The following is a 21,315-nucleotide window of genomic DNA, read 5'->3' as shown; positions in this document are numbered from 1 at the left end:
AAAATGTACCGAACATGACTGGGATGATGGAAAGTGTGTTAAATGTCAATAAAAGGAAGGCCGGCTCCTGCTGAGTATAATTGTCAGAGTCAACATGCCGTATGCGTAATAAATGTCATTAGTTGCCTCTGTGTGTACTTGTATGTGTGTTTGAGAGCATGCTAAGTGGGCGTCATATTCCATTTGCTTGTGCAATTGCACATAAATCAAATAAACAACTCAATTGAAATGTTAGAGCACTAATTTCATAATTATATTGTCATAGCCATTATCCTCCATACATCCATTGTATCCTGGCAAAGTATGTCTCTCTGTGTGTGTGTGTGTGTGTGTGTGTGGGTGTGTGCGCGGGAGTGAGGTAAATAAAACAAACAAACAAAGGCGCTGCATACTTTTCTGGGCATCGTCCGCCACGTTTCAACCTTCAGCTTAATGAGTAAATCGTAAACTAATTGCAAGATAATTAATTTTAATTATTTGTATATTTTACTTGTATTCCTTGGCCGGCCCCTCCCTTGCCCGAAGTGGCATAATCAGGCTGGGCCAAAAAACGGAACCAACGGAACCAACGGAACCATTAAAAGCACATTAGCTTGTTAAGCGATGGTTCACCTCTTCTCCTTCGTCTTTGCCGCCGCCAAAAATATCGTCCGGGAATAACAAGGCAGGCTAACACACGTGCAACTTTCTCCTCTGTTTGTTGTCCTTGCCTTGTTCATACATCATTATCATTAAAGCGTTAAATTGTTCTGTTGTCTTAGTATGTGTATAATGTATAAATTGCTTTGGGAACCGGCGAGTGTGAGTGTGTTTGTTGGAGTTTCGGAAATTTCACGTTCAACTGAAACTCTCATAATTTAGTTTGATGATTTGGGCGCTTATAATTGTGGGTTTTAGTAGATGGTATCGTGTTCTTAATACAGCGTCACGGGATTTCAAAGCGAATGATGTTTTTGATTATGGGTTTGGCTTTGGATTACCAAATAATGGTTGCCTCATTATTTTCTGATTGTTAATTTCTTGAGCTTTATTATATGAATATCTGCCACTTTTTGATTCCCATTTAAATTAAAAAAAAAAAAAGTAATTGTATAGATTACTCTATGCAAACATTCTGTATTTGAACCGAAAAAGTTGCCTAAAGGTGGCTGAATAATATGAAACTATATAAATAGTTTATAATTAATTTCGTCTAGCAATGGATGTTTTAATGGCCATATTCAAATTAAGATTAATAACTAGGACCTCTTGCTATTCTAGTATATTTTCAAAGTTTTTATTTTTTAAAACTATGGTGGCTTAAACTTCACAACATTTTTAAAACAATAAAGCCTTATAGTGTAATCTTTCAAGACTAGTATTGACCTAATTTATTTTTGGTTTTACTAAAAGAGGCATCAAAACTCTTGTTCGGGAGAACTTGGAAAGATCTCGCTGCTATATGCTCGATTTCACCCGCAATGTTTGGGGGAAAAAGAAAAATTAAGCCGCACGAAGAAAAAAAAGCGAAACTTTCTTGTTACGTTTGTAATTTTTCTTGTCATTCGGTGGCACATTTCCTCCCTTTCAGATGTTGTTGATGTACAGTTACAAGTTTTCGTATATATGCGCCATACTTTGTACATGTCAGCATTAAATATTCATGATGCAGTCGGTGGACGAGCGACAGGCAGTGGGGATTGGGGAAAAGCATAACGTAACATCTTCATACGCAGGAAAGACGGCTACACTTTTATGCCTAAAACATTTCGTCTGCAAAATGTTTGTATTAGTTTATTTACCGTTACACGCTCAGTTACGGCTAACACACACACACACAAACACACACACTCATAGGCAGATAGAGTCATTTGGCACTGCCATTAATGTAGCCGCTAAGTGGCTATGTCATGGTAGGCTGGTCCAACTCCCCAATATATCTAGGCATATATATATATATATAAAAAGTAAAAAAAAAAAAAATGAACCACTGAAGGCTGGCAAGAAGGCCCCAAAGATTTCCGGCTAAAAAGGGTGCGTGCCTTCTGCTAACTGGGGAGAGATGATGGCAGAGTAGGCGGTCTATGCATATTTCATAAGCAATTACTAAGCAGACCCAGCAAAAGCTCGTTGGCGGCTTTTAGTCATTTGTCGTTCCGTTGAGTTAACAACGCAAAAAGTATATATAATATAAAAAAAATAAGAAACAAACAACAGCCAAAAAATTAAATCGCCACTCGTCCAACTGAATTGGCGCAGATGACAAGAAGTGCTCAAAAGTGAGGCACATAATTTATGATTTTATTTTATGACAGCACACACACACGCACACTCAGCCCTCATAGTCACCCTCTTCGCATTGTTTTTCATGCTTTTGTTTTAGCCTTTTTAAGTCATTGCTTCCTATTATTTTGTTATTAAATTACACCAAATTGCTTTGACTTCAGGACGCGTGTGTGTGTGTGTGGGTGAGAGACCTTTCAAAGTTCAAAGCGATTGACAGCCTCCTCTCAAATTCCATCCCATTAAATGCTGATTTTGTCGTATTACATTTGATGTGATGATTCTTTATTATTAATTTTTGGTTTTTTTTTGGTTTTGGACGTTTCTTCGTAATGGATAATAAATTGTGGTTCCACTCTCATTAAAATGAATTACCTGTGAAAATAAATAACATTTATGTAACAGAATATCTGGTGTTTTGAAAGAAGATTTGAAAATCAAATAGTATCATAATAAAAATAGCAAGAGATTTTTCAACTAACTTGGTTAAAAGCTAACAAATCATTAGGCAAAAATATAAAATTAATTTAAATTTTAAACTTGAATTTATTTTCCTTTACGAATTTTAGAACAATTTTTTAATCATTATTTTTACAAAACTGTGGGAATCTTATATATTTAATAAGTTTTGTTAGAAGTATATGTATTTCTATAAGTATTTACCTTAAAATTAAATTGTACTTAACTAATGGTAATTTAAAGTCCTTGTAGCGTCCTTCGATCTTGATTGATTTGCTACAACGTCCACCAATCGTCCTCTTCGACTGTCCGGCCATCCCGAATAAACTCGTGTACACATTGTACTATGCCATCAAGAGGCCCAGCAACACATTGCCAAATTACGACTTGATTATCTCGCCTAGCCATCGCTTAACAAAAGGCAACAATTATCTTAATGCCAGGTGCAAGAAATTAATGTCCTGTAAGCACATTTCAACACAATATAACTAACGAAGACTGGGACTATGACTGCGACTATGGCTGCGACTATGAGTATAACGATGTCATCGCACTTAATCTCCGATAAAGGCGTGCGTCCTTTGTCCCCCTTTCATAGGCAGAGAAGAGCAGCAAGTGAACAACAAAATATAGATTAGAGAAAAGGTAGCGACAAATCGTAGCCTGCCAGTGGAACCAGGACATGCCTTCGAATGCCTCAAACCCATTACTGAAACTCCTCGTGGTCCTTTTCTCTGTTCTTTTTTGTTTTTTTTTTTTTTTTGCTACCTTTCTACGCTTCGTTGTCGTTGGGTGTCATCTATTTGTATTTTTATGTGCTTACTGTCAACGAAATAATTGACTAACATTGTGTTTGCAGGGGTTAGCTGTGAGTGGTCCGAGTCGACCGGCCAGGTGGGTAGCCGTTGACATCTTAAGTGAAAGGAAGAGTAAGTGTCAGGATACCGGAAATGTTTTAACTTATATTCAGCTAGAAGAGAGGATGGTACTCCATATACGGTGAATAAAGTAGAGCAGTCAATTTTAATGAGTAAAAATGGTACTTCAATTAAATATCGGATTCATGGCTACAAAAGCACGGTCTGACAAAAACTTTATTAAAAAAAGGACAACAAAAATACATTATTAAAACATTTATGCACCATCAATAGACTCACAATGATGACAACATAGTACATTGTTGCTAAAAAATTAAAATTAACAACTAGATCACAGAACTGATTATTTAAAAGCAACTAGAAAGTCATAGAATCTTTTGGAGTTCGTTCTAGTTTTATTTAAATTTATATACAATAGTTAAAAGCTGGTTGACCCAAGTTTACTTATGTGATTATCTTGTATGCTTAGTAAGGACTAAAAAAACTTCTAAATAGTCGTTTGCCACAGCCTTCCTTTTTTTTGTAGCTTATTATTTGGTACACAATATTTGTTTCGCTCTTTTTATAGCTTAAACGCGGGCATACTCTTAGCTTAATGCGTTTCCAATGCATTGAGCCACAGCAATATACAACAGAAATCGGTGAAACTTTTACGAGTTTACCAGTGAAGTCCACCTGTTCAGCATACAAAACTAGGAGGCATTTTCCCTTTGACTACACCCTATCATATACATATACATATACATATACCTATCCATACTACCGGCAATATTTGGTGCGTGGGGAAACCAATTTCCTTGGCGTAGCACTTACTGCTATTTTGGTAATATGACCATTTTATGACTCACGCATGTGTAGGCGTTTGGCAGCCAAAGGAAGGTGCTAAAGCTAAACACGTACTACAGGATGGGGCAGCCTTCAACGCTGGAGAGTAGGCAGATGAAATATGTGCACAGCAGCAGCACCTGCTTTTTTTTTTAATGAAACAATCTCTGCAAATATGATATTTTGTATGCAAACATGCAAAATATTGTTGCGGGCCCCAAGAAAAATAAGAAAAAAAAAAAAGGTAGAAAAGCGCACTCGTCGTAAAAATAAATAAGCCTGGGCCCATGCTGAGCCACGTTGGAGGGTTGGAAACGATGGGCTACCTGCGTCTTACGTAAGAAAATAAATAAACAAATATTTGAGTTGACAATAAGCTGCGCCAAGAGAGTAAAATATACTGTACCCTCCAGAAAATTATTTTTTCGGGAATTTCAAGAGATTAACAAACGTTTAAAAGTGTACTCCATTAAGATAGCGAAAAAATGTAATAAAAAAATGTTTAATATAGTAATAAGTTATCGTTTATATTATTCGGCGAAATCGATTTTACTGATGCCACTTAGTCAAATCATAAGTCAAGTGGGCCAGACTCAAGCACTTAAAGTCAAAAGATTCACATTTTTAATACATCAAACCTTTGAGTTTAAAAAGCGTAAATTGTCAGCTGAATTCTAAATAAGAACCCATTTATGTATATATATACATGTGCATGTGGGTTTTTGTCAATTTTATTTACCACCAACCCCCAAAAAAAAACCTTGTTACTTCGTGTGCCGGCACTCAATACTCGTTTGAGATATTGTATATCAATAATTCAATATTTATTTTCATTTTTGTCGCAATTTTCGGTTTCTTATTTTGCAGCTCAGATGAAATTCGTAACGAGGAAATTTAATCTTTTTTCACGTTGCTTTTTTTGTATCTTCACCTCTTGGCATTTCACTTCCTTGTTCTCATCTCTGTTTTTTCCCCAAAAAAAAATATACGGCAATGTTTTTTGTTTTCGTGGAAGGAGGCGAAAACCCAATTAGTTGACGATGACGACGTTGATGCTGGCATTTGACATCACAGTAAACGAAACTGACTGACTGACTAGACCTTTTTGCACCAAACACCAATTGAGATATCCACTTCAAATTGTATTTAAAAAATAAATAAAATGGTGGTCATCTATATGTTTGATTCGCTCAGGTTTCCGTTTCTGGTAACTGATAATCAAATCAAAATATAATGGTGCACAAAAGTAGATTGACTTTCTATTTATTTATAACTAGGTTTAAGGTTTTTTATTGTCGATTTTCGAGTGGGAAGTTGTTACGTTTTGTGATCAAAGTGTAGGTTGGTATAAAAGTCAGAATCTTAGGATAAAATAAAATTTGCACTCCTTCAATTGTCGCTTATTTTAGAATTTAAACTACAACTCTGATTAATTTTATTTCAAAAAGTATTTATTGAATCAGTATCAGTTTCAAATTAAGTAAAATGGCATAAACATTATTTTTGCCATCCTTAAAACTTTGCATTGCGCTTATCGGGTTTAGCACTCTGTCGTCTATCTGCCGCCCACAAATCCATATGGAATGTCGAACATTGCAGTCCGCCTTATGGCCACCCCACTAATTACAATTTTGTGCCCTGATATTTCTCAGGCTTTTCTCTTTGGTCATTTGCACACTTTACATGGCTCCGTCTTGTAGTCCCAGCGGAGGACGACATTTGTCTGGTTGTCCACCAATGTGTCCTGCAGCCATATTATACCGCCCAACGTTTCCGTTTCCTCCTTGGCTACCAGACCAGCTCAGCCCAGCCCGCTTTTCCAACAAAGCTGTCAACAAATTAACTGTGACGCTTATGGGGAAAGCGAAGCGGACATATGGGTGGGGTCTATAATGGGGGGACGGGGGGATGGAGAGAAGACTGTTTTCAGGACGATTGGGCTCGACATGCTTGGCATGTTTTGTTGCCCAGTTTTAGGCGAGAATATGTGTCGTAAATTTACCCCCACATTTCCCAAAGGGACCAAAGTGCCAGCTGCTTTTGGCCACAAATATTGAACAATTAGCTCAGCTCATAGCAAACATTTACTGGTGATTTAAATTTTTCTCCCCCATTCTGTCCACCGGGGAGTTCTTTAAATGCCTCTCAATCTATCTCATTTAGAGACCCTTTCATTGGGTCTTAAAGAGCATTTGCAATTCTACGTTATTTTTTGGGTGTTGGCAATTGCTGGGTCTTATAAACGATATATTCCTTTTTTATTTAAATAATTCTTGTACGTGTGGTAATGATGCCGACACGTGACAAGGCGACAACTGGGGAGTAAAAAATGCTGCAGACAGAGCGTAAAGTAGACAAAAGGCGCTGAAACCAGATATATATTTTTGGGCAATATTTATTATGCCAGCCTGCAAAGGTGTATAAATTTGCATGAGAAACTGCTGCTGGGGAGAAAGAAACTCAGAAACGGTGTCTGTGTATGTTTGAGATTCTCAAGCAGGAGAAGAGCACTGCATAAACAAATAAACAAACAATACATAAATTTTTGAGACCAACATGAAGTGAAGGTGGGCATCTTGTGTCGAGCACGTTCTCCTCCTTTTTTCCATTCCATACCTTGATGCCTGACAATGTTCCTGGCTTTTCGATTTTGTCCTGCTGAGCTCCTTGACTATTGTCCCTGTTCTTGCGGTTTTGCCGTGGCTTGACATTGGCTTTGATAACAATAATAATCATAATAATAAGAGCCTATAATAACAATCATTTTGTGACCCCTAAATGGAATACACCTTGGCTCAGGCCCAACCCCCTTCCATTAAAGAACACAATTCAGGTTATTTTTATAGACTGTATATTTTATTTTATTTCTTCTACAAAATTGCATTATTTATGGCAATATTTATATTTATCACAGTGTTGAAAGGCCATACATCAATGTCGTCTTGGAGATATCTGCAATAAAGAGGGAATGAAAATACGTATATAAAATTAGAACAAATGTTTATTCACACTTAATAAAATATATTTTTTTGTATTTCTTTTATTTATAGGTGATGTTAATAAAGCGAAAACTTCTGTAGCACCGAGAGAACAGAGAAATATAAAATATGGTTATGTTTCAAAACGTGAGTATTATAACATTAATAATGCAGGTACTTATATTTAAAGAACTCTAATTATATCATGTATAAAACTGAGAGATATGCAGTAGCTTAAGAATATACAAAAAACATCAGTAAGAATTAGACAACAAAAAAATTATTTTATATTTCAGAATTCGAAAGAAGCTACTATAAAGGGCTTATTTTAAAGTTTTTTAATAATCAATTAAAACAAATAGCAGCTTTTATTGTTTCTTTATAAATAATTTGACTGTGTAGAACTATAAAATGCTGTTTGCCAAATAACAAAATATGGATGAGCCGTTGGCCGTCTGTTAAAAATGTTATTGCCGTCTTGGAATATATGTAATCAATACAATTGATTTAACTTGATTTAAAGTGTAAAGAAAAAAACAATTATAAAATTCTTACAGCCTTTTTGAGAATTGTGTCACACATAAATAAATAAAACACCCATTATTATTTAGATTTTGTGCAAACAATATAAAACCAGAAAAACATATTTCAACTTTGTTTCATTTTTAAACAATAGTGAAAAGTTTGAGAGCTACAAAATAAATTTAAACTATTGAGGTAGGTGTTTTTAAAAAAATTAAAGAAATTTTTGTGTTATTTTTTAGGTTGTATTCTATTTTTTAAATAATATGTAATAATTTTTTTTATTCAATAGAGTTTTTTCAACGTTTTTTCTTAGCTTTAATAGCCTTTTGTTCAAATCATAAATTGCTTTTGCAATTCACTTTTAAAAGTAAAATAGTAATGAGTTTAATTAATCTGTAAATTTAAAAAATTCGTTTCAAAATGAAACATTTATTTATTATTACAAAAATAACTTTCCCTATTCGTTTTTGAGGAGGGTTATTCATATTGGATTATTGGTAAAAATTTTATCAAGTGGCCAGCAAAAAATTTGTAGTAAACATTATAATTTTTTCACATTAGTCATGCAAAAGTTTTTCAGTTGGCTATCACATTTCCATCTCTTGCTCATTTGTCGGGGCTTGTCAAATCCGGTCAACAACTTAGCTCACTCTGAGCTCAACCCAAGGGGTTTATTTTCTAGTGTCCCTCTTTTTTTCGATTATCAATTCGCATACGTGCCAAGGCATGCTTGAGAAAGCTTTTCAAGTGTCTAGACTTCTGACAACTATGGATTGAATGCAGCCAACAGTTGCCTAAGAATATTTGCCTTTCGCTCAAAGGACCCTAGGAATGTGTTGGGGTTATTTGGAGCTGCTCCGTAAAGGACGAGATATCCTGGCTTAATTACTGCGTTTGGTAGGAGGGGAAGGCCTCCAATCGAACTGATTTGATTGTGGGCCGGCTCGTTTAATGCAATATTCCCATAAAGAAGCCTTTTGTGTGTGGGGGCGAATGCGGGCCCTTTGAAAAACTTTGTAAACCGGTCAGGGATATCCTTGTCATACAGCACACACACAAAAGCAACAAATTAAACTGTTCCTATTTGCAAATGAATTGTGCGTGGCGTAATTTCGCAGAAAACTTTCTAAGGGATAAGGCAGGATCGATGTGATGGTTTGCGCAAGGCACACACGTACCTTCCGCTTGAAATAAAATAAGTAGTATAATACAGAAGGCAACTTCTCTGGCACCGAAATTGAAATGAAAGAAAAGGATTCTTGGGCGAAACAAAAAAAAATCTTTGTATCTCTGCTGATATCTCTTTGTGCGTGTCCTTCTGTGTGTGTTTGTGTGTGTAAGTCCTGGTGTCCTGGCCGAAGAAACTTTTTGTGAGGGCCCGGGCCCGGTCCTGGGTCCTTTCTGGCGTTTCATACGCTCAATTGCTGGTGGTTAGCCGAGCCCGGCTGCGTGTTCTGGTCGACAGTCAATTGAAAATGAAATTGGTAAAAGTTGGCAGAAACAGAACCAAAAACTCGAGCCACCGCCTCGATGTGTGTGGCATCGGGGCATCTGTTCTTTTGAGATGTCGACGGGGGGCAGACAGAGTGGGAGTTACGTGCGGACAAGCATGCATAATGAGCCCCACGATCCTTTCACCTGGATGCGGGTTACCTTTGCAAATTAATACTAAAGAGACGCGTAAAAGTATGCAACGCCAAGTAGCAAGCTGCTACGTGCCTGCTGCAGGGTGTCCTTCTTACACCGAACTTGTGTTTTATGAATACTTTTCCCTACTTAACTCTTTGATCGTAAACCAAAAAAAAAACAAATGTACGAAAGTTGCTTTGTTTGGCGCATATTTCATCAATGAACACGTCCTCATGTTGTTGGGAATTTTTATAGATTCCCCTTTTGAGTGCATTTGCTTGTTGCGTTACCCTCTATTCTGCTTGCTTTGTCATTTTTTACGATTTATCGGCGAACAGTTTGGCTCGCCAACACTTTGTGACATATTGTTGAAGACTAAGTTGGGTGCAGAAAAGACAAGGTTTTTCCTTCCCAAAGGGATTTGCAAGAAAACGTTTTAGAGTGAACAAAGTGTGTAGTTCGCCACAGATAATTGAAAAACGCTCTAAATCCGTGTTTCTTTTTAAGGTTTGATGTGTACTTTGTCACGGTAAAAAGAATAAAAAATGTTTGTGTTCAAAGCGAAGCATTATTTTTTAAGAGAAATTGCAAACAAAGATTTTCACAGCAGAAAAAAAGTAGAAGCTTAGAAAACACTTGTGTGTTTGAATTTGCATTTTTATTTGCATTTAAAGCGGAACTGATATAAAAAACTGTTTAAGGCACACTTTTCAATTCTGTAATTAAATTAAATAATGATTTGTCAAGTATTTATTTAACGCCGAAAAACAATTTTTTTTATTGAATTTTTATTGAAAATTGAAAAAGTTGTAACTATATTTGTGGAATTGGTCAATGTTATGTGGCATTAACCTCATGATTATAAATTATTTTTCAAATTGCGTAAATCGCGAAAATGTTTAGCCCCGCTTAAAATAACACATGTCGATCAAAAAAAAATATTTGAGTTATGTTGCCTGTCAATTGGAACATCTAAGTTTCGATGTGAAATTTTTGTAAAATAATACATGTCAATAAAAAAAAAGTAATTGAGTTATCTGGCCTGTCGATTGGGACATCTAAATTTCGATGTGAAATAATATACAAAGTGTACAATAAATTCGTAAAATTAGATCAAATATACTTACTTTTTATACAAAATCCAGAAGCTTATAGATAAATAATTCAGTCATTGAAGTATTAAACTCTACCTCGAATTGTTATCCCTATTATGCTGACATCTGAAAGATAGAAAAAAAATGTTTGGCTTAAAAAGAATTCAAAGTTGTCAATGTGGTATAAATTGCGAAAATATAAATTATTCTTCATTTCTGATTTCTGTGGAGAATTTTGTCAATGCTAATACTGTTTGCTTTTACATTTTCCTAATTTTGTTTGCCATTGATAGCGGAGACATTTTTTTCTGTTTGCAATTCAAAGTTTTTAGGTTCGAAATGGGATACAAATAAAATATATATTTTTTCTGTTTTATCTTTTACCGAATATTTATGCAAATGAATTTGACATCGAACATTCTCATCTGGAATTTCATTTTAGTTTTTGCTGCATATTTTCCAAGCGAATATGTATGAACATGCCGATTGGGCTGGCAAAGTTGTTAATCCTAATAAATGGTGATATGGTAATTGTTTTTCAATAGTAAAAAACAAACAATAGGTTGGCCCGAAAATTTAAAGTCGTTTTTTGTTGTTTTAAAATTTTTGCCAGCCAAAAGTAAATTCAAATGTCAAATGTCTATTTCGTTTGTGAGTTTCTAATTTTGTAACTAACTAAATATCCGTTTAATCTCAGATGTTAAAAATAAATTTCTGAACAGAGGTTAACTTATAAGTTTTACATTTTAAAAAAACAATATATGGTAAAGAGATTGACAAACAACCTAATTTCGCGGTTTCAAGAAGAATTTATGTGTTATTTATGTGGCACTTAAACAAATTAATCAGTTCGATTTTTATGTTTATCACTCTCTAATTGCATTTATTGTACTGTAGCAATTTTACGGACAGTCCCGCAGCCCCTTTATTTTTGTGGCATTATTAGCAAACGCACTCGCATACAAAAGAAATCGCACATAAAAATTTATTACGCCACGGCCACCACTCCGAACACCTCCCCCATTGTTCCACGTTAAAGCCGAATAAAAACAAATAAAAATACAAGGGGGCGCGAATGTAACGAAAAAAAAAAACAAAAAAGAAAAGTAATAATATCTTTGTGGCGGGATACTCACATGAGCAACAAATGCAGTTCATCGGCAGATCCTCCACTTTCTTGGCCTTTTGTTTGGGCATTTTCCGAGTTTTTCCCACGGCGGCTGTGTCGTTTACATATCGTTTCGTTTTTGGCCCTCTTCTCCATTTTCTGGGCCACGTTGCGCTGTCTAAACGATTTACGACACTTTTGCCAACTGCCTGACGCACACATTTGCAATATTGTTTGTTTGTAAGTTTGTGTGCGGGGGCGAGTGTATGTGATATTAGCATTAAACAAACGCACACACAAACATACACAGGAGTTAACTTGGCCAAGAGGCAACACAAAAATGCCACACACGTTCGTTTTTATTATGTTAAATGTCTCCTGGGGCCTTGAACATCAGCATCGGCAAGTTGTTTCCATCTGTTTAGGTCTCCTTTGTCCTTTGTCCTTTCTCCTTTATCTTTTCTCCTTTTCTTGGCTTTTGCCAACTGTCACTTGGCTTGGCACATTTCACATTCACTTAGACGGCAGGATTAAAGCAGCAGCGCGCCAAAAAGTAAGCCACCCAGCAAAATTAGCACACGACAATTGGTTCTCGTATTTTTGGGATCTGCTCTGGTTCGGTTTTCCTGCGAATTGTCCTGTTCGATGCGTCCTTTCAGTCGATTTCAGCTTACTGCCCGCCGCTCCAGATGAAACTGACGACTGGCGAACGACGGTCAAAGTCAATGGCGGGTTTTTCGTGCACGCGATTCGTTTTTCACCTTCGTCGGTGAGTTCGGCTGTGTTAAAAACGAACATTTCCGATTTATCATCGTTGAAAGCTCATTTTCAAACTCATCGAACTCTCTTCGAGTGCGTCCTTGCTGGGAAAGACTGAGCTGCTCTTAGCTCATCATAAACTGTTCTCTTTGGTCTCACGTACCTGCTGGAATTGCTCCAAATCCGATTTTGAGTTGAGTAATGAGACAAAAGCCCCTGTTAAGTTTGAGTCTTTTAAATGAGTTAACAGATCTCATGATAGCCATTTCTCTTAAGGTCTGCAAAAAACGAGTCGATTATCCCAGCTAAAATGACTCAAATTTTTATTTTGAGTTGTGTCTAACGAGATAAAACTGAGTGATTAAATGTATTTTAAAATTCAAGAGAATTTTCCTGGGCACTCCAGTGTTAACTCAATGTTAAGGAAGGCATTTTATTATAGATTGGTCTCTTTAATCAGTTATTTATATTGCAAAAGCTCTAAATTAAATCTAAAAAATCTGTCAAAATTATTAATAATTTTAAAAGTTTTTTCTATTTAGTGTCTGTATTTTTAAATACTAAATACTATTGTTTGAGATAAATATATTAGCTGGAATTGACAGAGCTTCTACAGACAGAGCTGTACATCTTACATAAAAACACTCCAATTTTTATGCTCTTAACCTTTTTTCCGAGTGGGTAAGGAAACTCAGCTATGCTCCGTGCGAAACTTTCTTTTTGAGTGGATGGCACTATCCAATTTTTCTCTTTCAACGCTCACACGTTCGGCAGGCGATTTTGCTCGGTTTTTTTGCTCTCTCGGGAAATCCACCACACTGGACTCGGTCGGCGCATCCTCGTGCTCGCCAAAGGACACTTCGGGTCGAGTGGCGACACACAAACGCACACACTTGACTCGAGAAAAAACACGAGCACGGCGGCTCCGAGCCTTGGCCAATCGTAAAAGTTTTGTACGTATTTAGTACAATTTCGGGATTTGGCAGGATGTAACGAACGTGTAAGAAACAGAGCGCGTCCTACTCACCGTGTGCGATAATCAACAACAAGCGACGCGACAACTAATTATATATTTATATATTTAAAAAAAATCGCTAAAAATTTAACAAATCGTTTGAAGCCACTTTCAAGTGATATAACGAAATATACGGATATATAATGAAATAGCAAAGAGAAAATCTATTGAAATACGCCGGCACAAGTGATTTTAGTCAAGTTAAGCAAAAACCAAATCGTCGAAGTCTTCGGCTTGCCTCGGTTCTACAACGCTCCCCCCGCCCCCTTTGTTGTACTCGTATGTGTACTTGTTTTTGTGAGCGTGTTTTGCCGCAAGCCGGTTAAAATTTTTCTGTAATTACACCACCCACAAGTTGGGCTAAAATTCCCGTGAAACATAATTAACGAAGAACAACTGAAGCCGACGATACAATTACCTTGGCAGAAAAATCGGTAAAATCTAAAGAAGAAAATTATCAAAGTCAGAGCCTTTGTGTGTGTGTTTGTGTTTTGTGTTTGTGTTTGTGTGTTGACCTGGATGGATGGCTTTATTTTTTGTATAAATAAAGATAAAGTCCTTATCGCTTGGACCAGCTAATAAGTAACGCCAATCTTGTCTCTTTCTCGAGATGGAGATTGAAACGATTGCAGAGGGAGGAAAATCTTTTTTATTTCGGGGTCCTCCCCATCTTTTCTTCAGTAATAGTGTCGTTTCCTTTATTTGTCCTTTTATGTTTACCTTTTTTTTTTTTGTTGTTCCCTCGTTTCGTCGTGGCTTGGTTTAGTTTGCTCGCACACAATTGAAAATTCAATTGATTTACAAAATGAAGTTTACTGGTCGGGATCGACAGATACTTTTTATCTATTTTCATTTGCAGTTTTACGAGCAGCTAACATTTTTTTTTTGCCTTACTGCCTTTGGCCATACTTGGTTTTGGCTTAAAGCAAAACCGTTGGCAATTTTTCACAGTTCTTCTTTTGCGATTGGAAGGGCCTTGGGGGCCATCTGCAGTTTGGTGCGAAAATAACGCTGCGTCCTAGAAGGATTGTTGTGGCTGATGTTTTCGTTGGTTTCCGATTCGTGTGTGCCGAGTGTGTGTTTGTGATTGGAGCGGCCTAAAATCGTTTTAGGACCAGCTGCGAAGTGATTTTCAGCAACCAAAAAAAAAAAAAAAAAAGGACTGCAGTGTGTGCGGAAAGTGGGCTCTGCAGATTGACATAGTTATGTTCCCAGCGAGTAATGGGAAATCCTTGGCAAGAGCTCAAGAAAATTTAAGATTTCTTTTGGGCTGACCTCACAAGTGATAAACCCGTTTTTATATTTTATTTAAAGCGCACTGGCAAATTGATGTTAGACTTAAAGCTCATTAATTTCATTTTAATTTATAAACTAAGTGATTCCTTGAAACAGTAAAACGGCTCAGAATTTTTTATTAAAATAAATGTTTGTACGATAATGTCAAAGAATTGGATAATAATCAAACCTTTTTTAGTTTGCTAGCATAAAGCAACAAAGTTTTTTTTTAAACGCTTAGAAGCCAGAAATATTAGATAAACTGAATAGCTTTCTTTGAAGTCTTATGATTGTGCTATCCGATCAAAAAATTTATTGTTTAAAAAACGCAAACTATACAGCAATCAGTTTATTACTGAATAGTAAAATTCTTTGTGTATAATTGTAAACTAATAAAGCTCATTGAAGTTTTAATGTAAATGCTTCCTTAATGCTTGCTAAAGTGCTTTTGGATATAAAGTAATACTTTTTAATTTACCTTAACTTTGTGAATTCGTTTTAAAATGTTCACATTAAGGATAAACTCAAAGCCTAAAAATAGTATTATACAGCTTAACGTAACATGCCTTTCACTTCTTGCCTTAAGAAACTTTCCACGTTTTGGTGTCAAGTGTTTTTATTAGAACTGAAAGCCAGGAAGAAGAAAAAAAATTGCAGGCTAAGGCAGGGATGTACCAATTTTCTTTTCACTCAAGTTTTCAGTCAAACGTGAAAAAGGGTTCGTTACAAAACCCGTTTTCCTGTGCCATAGTAATATAATGCGCACACGCCATGCATAATGAATACCCGATATAGTCTGCATATTTAAAGAGGGCTTTTGTGGTGACCAGAAATCATAAGATCTTGTTGTCAACAGCTAAAACATTTGAAGCCACAGACAAATTTATGGCTACCATTAACCTAATTGAAACGATATCGGTTGATATATCATTCGAAGCCTAATACATATGTGTTACGGGGCTAATTGGGTGCTGTGAGATTACAGGGCAATTTGTTTATTATATTAAAATATTGATGGTTATTGTTGATCTAAAAATAGATCGAATTACTGATAAATGGGGAGCTCAATAATGATAATAGAAAAATGGTGAAACTAAATCCACTCCCTTGAGCTTTATGAGTCTGAGCTAAAAACACAATTTCAAAGTACCCTCTTCTGTCTGTTCAAATAGCGTTTTACCAAACGTTCGTCATGGCGTGGCTGAGCTATATAAAAGTATATATATATATATAAATATATAGACGGCTGATCGGCCACGCCCACGCTTTCACTGGTTGTTGCTGTTGTTGACGTTTACAATTTGGTGTTGAAAACTTCAACCGACAATTGGGTAATACTTGCGATGATGGCGTTGGTTGGATGACTGCAGCAATCCTGCATTAAGTACCCGCCTGTATGTCGGTGTGTGAGCGACGATGGGGTTTTGCAACAAAGAAATTTTAATTTATATAGAATGAGTTGGGGGCGTTGGGAAGGTAGTACCTTTCGGTCCCTCAGCAGTCGTCAACATTCCGGTGTTCGTGTGCTGTTCTGTGCTGTTCTGTGCTGTGCTCACAGTGCACTCACTCACTCACTCACTCACTTACTTACTCGCACATGCACACCAAAAAAAAATCCAATTATTTTAAAACTTTTGACAACTGCAACAACAACCAAGCGATGCGATGCGATGCGAGGCTATGAAAACAATAAGAAAACTGACTGCCAGCCAGTGGCAACAAAAACAATATATAGGAGAAAGTCGAAAGTCCGCAAAAAATCAAGCAGAAAAGAGTGTGAGAATGGTTGAAAAGGGTTGCCAACCATTATAACTTCACTTGAAAAGTTTAATTGATTTTTACAAGTGCATGTATATGTATGTATGTGGATGGATGAATGTATGACAAGGGATTTTGTGGGGGTCAGCCTACATACTACCTGCAGTCGTGGTATTTTCAGCTTTTTCCAGCTTTTTTCGTTCAGCTAAGTGGGTCTATAACTTGGTGTAAACAAAGTAGATTCCGGGGGTAGAAAAGAAATCAAAAGCAGTATTGCCTCATGAACTGAGGTGCAAATTTGTTAGGCTCTTCCAATTGGTTTGGTTTGGTTTTATTTTCATTTTTTTTTTTTTTTCTCTTCTGGCTCTTTCAATTCTTGCCTGACTTTTGGGTTTTTCTTTTGGCTGCTAAACCTGACTTTTTAATTGCTGCTGAGTGTGCTCCTGTTACTGTAATTATTGGGTTTGCCTTTGAGGGATTTGCTTTTAGGTGATTGCCTTAATGAGTGCTTCACGTTAGGCAAAGAACTTGGAACCGATGCAATTTACCGTGATTAACTTTATTCACAATGGAGCATTTAACTGAATTTCTTTCCTAACATTTCAAAAGTACAAATTCCGTAATTTAGTTTTTGATTTCGCAGCCAATTAAGATGACATCTCAAATTAGGTTTTCCAGTATTTAGGATTCAGAGTAGTTGGTACGAAATTTGATTTGATGTTGAGTTTACTACTATGAAAAATGTATTTATTTGCAATACTCAAACAAACAATTTCGTCGAAAAGAGAGTTTTAAGTATTTGATTTAAGCATTTATAAATTTCAACTCATTTTTCTTTTAAAATTGTTTAGTTGGTCACAAACAAATTGTTAAAATGAGATAGATTTTGATTTTAAGTTAAACTATACCTGCAACAACATAAATTAGGAAACAAAAGAATTCGTGATCGGCTTTTGACGAAACCCAGAAGATTATTGTTTTTAAATGTTAAAGCACCTTAAATTATTCTCGAATGTATTTATTTTTGTTTTATTTAGGCATTTATATAGGCAAAAATATATTTGTTGTTGAATTTTGCTAGCTAAACGATTCCAACGGATTTTCACTTTTTCCTTTCGCCACAAAACCACACACAAAGGTCTCTGACAATTTAAGCCAGGTCGACTGACTTTTATCCTTAACAATGGTTTTTTCCTCTTTCTCCCCTTTTTTCTGTGTGTCCTGTTTTTTTGCAGGATCCAACCGGCAAACAGCATTGAATCACAACAGAAAAAGAATAAATAAATCAATAAGACAAAAGAATAAACTGCATATCTCAGATTATATTTTAGATATAAATGATATAAATATAAGAGTTCTTTAAGTATTAAGTTCAAGCTTAGGCAGGTAAATGTATTTGGTCAGATAAGTAACAACAGCTTCCCTCCACATGGTAACCATAAAATTGATGGCGATATCATCGCAACGACGACTGTTATAAACTTGGCGTTTGGAACTACTACAAAATGTCGACAACAATCAATATGTGTGATCAACAACGACAACAAATTTTACAACTGAATGCGACGTGACGGCAACAATTGCAAATATTTATAACGCATACGACATGTTGCTATCATGCCAATAATGATGATGACATCGCATTTACTAACACACCTTGTAATATCCGATGATTTTCGGCTTGCGAAAATGTATTTAACGAACGATTGAAACACTTGATGTTTGACTACGACTACAAAACAATATAAAATCAATTACAAAACCCACACACGCACCCTTGACACAAACACACCTACCAAAACCTTATAAAACAAAAAACACCTACTTTGAACAAATTGCTTGTGTTGATTTTTCCTATCGTCTTTGCATTGGCACCTGCAGCGAAAGCTAAAGTGCCATTTGGCGAGTGAGTGAGTAAGTCCGTCAGCCGAAGAGTAAGTCTGACAGCGACATAGCCTGTACTGTGTAAATAAAAGCATTTAAAGTTATTAACCTTTGTTGTTGCTATTTGATATCATCGACTGTCGACCCCTCCCGATTTCCGACGAATAAATATATCGAAATAATGGGTCTGCAGATGACAGCAGCCAGTCCAATTGCAGCTTCCAGCCTTTTAGTGTTGTTCTTGCTCACCTGGACGCCCACAATCGTCGATGCTGCCCGTAAGTATTAGCATAAGAAACAACGCTTAAAAACAAAGAAGAACTTTTTTAAGTACTTGACATTTTTTTTGCGGTATTTATGCCGCCACATTACACGCAAGTTAGGCTAAGTTTACGTTAAGTTCGCTCTTAATTTTGAACATTCTAGCCAGTGAGTTCAACTTTCAAGTGGAGTTGAGTTTACTTGGATTTCAGCTAAAGTTCGTTCGGCTTAAGTGCTAAATTTTACTTGAACGAGCATAATATTTATAAACTCAAGCATGCGAAAAATAAAGAAAGAAATTTTAATCAGTTGAAGCTCAAATTAGCAAAATCCAAAACCGGGCAACAAACTTTATTATTTATAATTAAAAGAAAGGGAGTAAGACGCCGATAGTTGCTGCACAGTTTTCTTAAGTAAGAAAAAAAATTTCCAAAGAGATTTTCAGTTTAGTAAAACTATGACAATTTATACAAATATATATATATATATATATATTAAAACAAAAATAAAAAAAGAAAAATGAATATTTCCGATTTCCCTTGAAAGCTCTGCCTAGAATTTCGAATATTCATACTAATTAGTGATCACAGAATTGTAGTTTTTGCCCTTGCATACATTTTGAATTCAATTACCTAAGCCACCTAAGTCCAATCCGCCCCCACTGAAGCCATTTTCGTCACTTAAGAGAAAGGAAAAACAAATAACAATCAAAGTGTTGACATTTCAGAATTGCAGTCAAATGTGCCTCATATTTTGCGCCAAGGCCTTTTGTGGAAGTGTCGAGGCTGACTTCTGCCTCCTGGCGCTATCCACTCGCCGTGGCACTTACCTTTCATAGACGCTTCATTTCATTTTTGAGGGAGGGAGGGGGAAAATGGGGAAATGGGAAACGGGAATGGGAATGGGAAACGGGAGCGGGAACGGGGGTACGTGAAGCGATAAACAAGCTGCAGGGGACAGAGTCAGAAAAACAGGCAACACAAACATTGCACATCCTGATGTATTTTCTGGTTTTGTTGCCTTTTTATTTTTTGTCGTTACTGGAGCTGCTGCTGCTGCTGCTGTTGCTGCTTTTGCCTGGTTAGCCTGCAGTTTGCAGTTTGTCGCACCTCTTTTTGTGTATGTGGCATTAAATTGAAATTTATGCGGCACTTTGCCGCGTGAAATGTTTGTACAACTCGTTGCGGGTTGCGGCTTGCTGGTGTTTTTTTTTTTTTTTTCTTTTTTTGGTTTCAGTGTGCTCCCCTTTTTGTTTTTCTGCCGAAGCTCTTCGGGCGTTGACAGACCGACAAACTGTTGGACAGCATTGCAGGGGAAAGTATCTAAAAACATATGCAAAACTGTTTGCTGTTTGCCATGTAAATGGTTTTTGGCCGCCCCATCATTCTAGCCCACTACCACTTTTTTTCCGGCCCTTCCGTCCGCCCACTTTTAGCCAGCTAATTTGTCGTTTGTTGGAAATTATGACACAAAAGCCCCGCTCGGCAATTGCCGACTTAACTCCACTGGCGCGCTCTGTCCAGCTCCAGTACCGAAATATATTTCACGCAAAGGGAACTGATTTCACTTTTGGTTTTTGCAACAAGTTTTAATTAATTTGCCGCAACTCCAGGCTCCAATGCTCCAATCTCTTGCTTTCCTTTCATTCCACTCATCAGCGGCAAAAAAAAAAAAAAATGAAATAAAGGAGGAAAAAGTTGATGCTACGATAATTTGAAAAGTTTTCGTTTAGACAGCGAGCGAGAGCACGAAAAAAAAAAAATTAGAAAAACAAAAATGGGAATGTGGGACAGCAAATTTCAGGGCGGCGGCCTGGGAAAATCGCTTCCTGATTTAGAGGCGAACGGCACTAAACTATATGTGCGTACACCCATATGCTATATGCTATATTAAGCCGCAAATAAATGCCAAGCCATAATTAACATATAGCAAAAGTTTTCCCTCCAAAAGCCGCAAGTTAAACTACGCGAGGGCGGAAAAGTGTCTGGATGAAATATGGTTAAAGTCGATTTGCGCTCGTGTTTGCTCTTGTGGGGAAAAGTAATCCGAAATTGATAACTTTCGGCTTGATGGAGTTCGCCAAGCGAATGGTAATTAAACAGTGGACGTGAGAATAATCGGTGGGGTAAGGGAATTCCAAGGCAGGCAATCACAAATCAATTCCAAAAGTTTTCCTATGGCTATATGATTTTGGTGACTTTTTATCTTTCGGTTTATTTTAAGTATTAATTAATAAAATTATAAACGTTTTTTTTAAAACTAAAGAATTTGCTGTTCAACAAAAATTACTAGGGTTTTAAAAGAATTCATTCCTTCGCAATGAAACTATCAAACTTCTGGATTAAAAACAAATTGTATTTAATATGTTGCATACCTTTAGAGTTTTTTTTTTATTATTTCAAATAATTAAGATTTTCTTTGATTCCAAGCTGAAAAGTGTTAGGCAGTATAGAAGTAAAGATTTAAGGAAAGCAGACCTAGATCAATAAAAGTCAGAACGCCTATAAATTGCTTCTTTTCTGGCAGTTGGGCAAATGGCAAATGGGCTAAAGAAAATGCGCGTGCAACTGGCTAATGCCGAATATCATTATATTAGCAAACATCC

At 36.4% G+C, this 21,315-nt stretch overlaps 1 protein-coding gene and 1 long non-coding RNA gene across 2 annotated transcripts in view; one reads left to right on the top strand and one right to left on the bottom strand.

Annotated features, from left to right (window-relative positions):
• LOC128263372 (tyrosine-protein phosphatase Lar) overlaps nt 1-21,315 on the top strand; it is a 122,887-nt gene that overhangs the window by 8,318 nt on the left and 93,254 nt on the right. The window contains 2 exon segments of the mRNA XM_052998399.1: nt 7,475-7,549; nt 18,447-18,727. Coding sequence (XP_052854359.1) covers nt 18,631-18,727 — 97 coding nt within the window. The 5' untranslated portion in view covers nt 7,475-7,549; nt 18,447-18,630.
• Nucleotides 7,283-12,560, bottom strand: LOC128263394 (uncharacterized). Its single transcript, XR_008268438.1, has 3 exons — nt 11,787-12,560; nt 10,684-10,776; nt 7,283-7,376 (listed from the first exon to the last, which is right to left on the bottom strand). It is a non-coding gene; the product is annotated as an uncharacterized LOC128263394 (long non-coding RNA).

The sequence above is a fragment of the Drosophila gunungcola genome, unplaced genomic scaffold (genome assembly GCF_025200985.1).
Source record: "Drosophila gunungcola strain Sukarami unplaced genomic scaffold, Dgunungcola_SK_2 000001F, whole genome shotgun sequence".
Taxonomy (NCBI): Eukaryota; Metazoa; Arthropoda; class Insecta; order Diptera; family Drosophilidae; genus Drosophila; species Drosophila gunungcola.
This window is presented reverse-complemented; position numbering and strand designations above follow the sequence as displayed.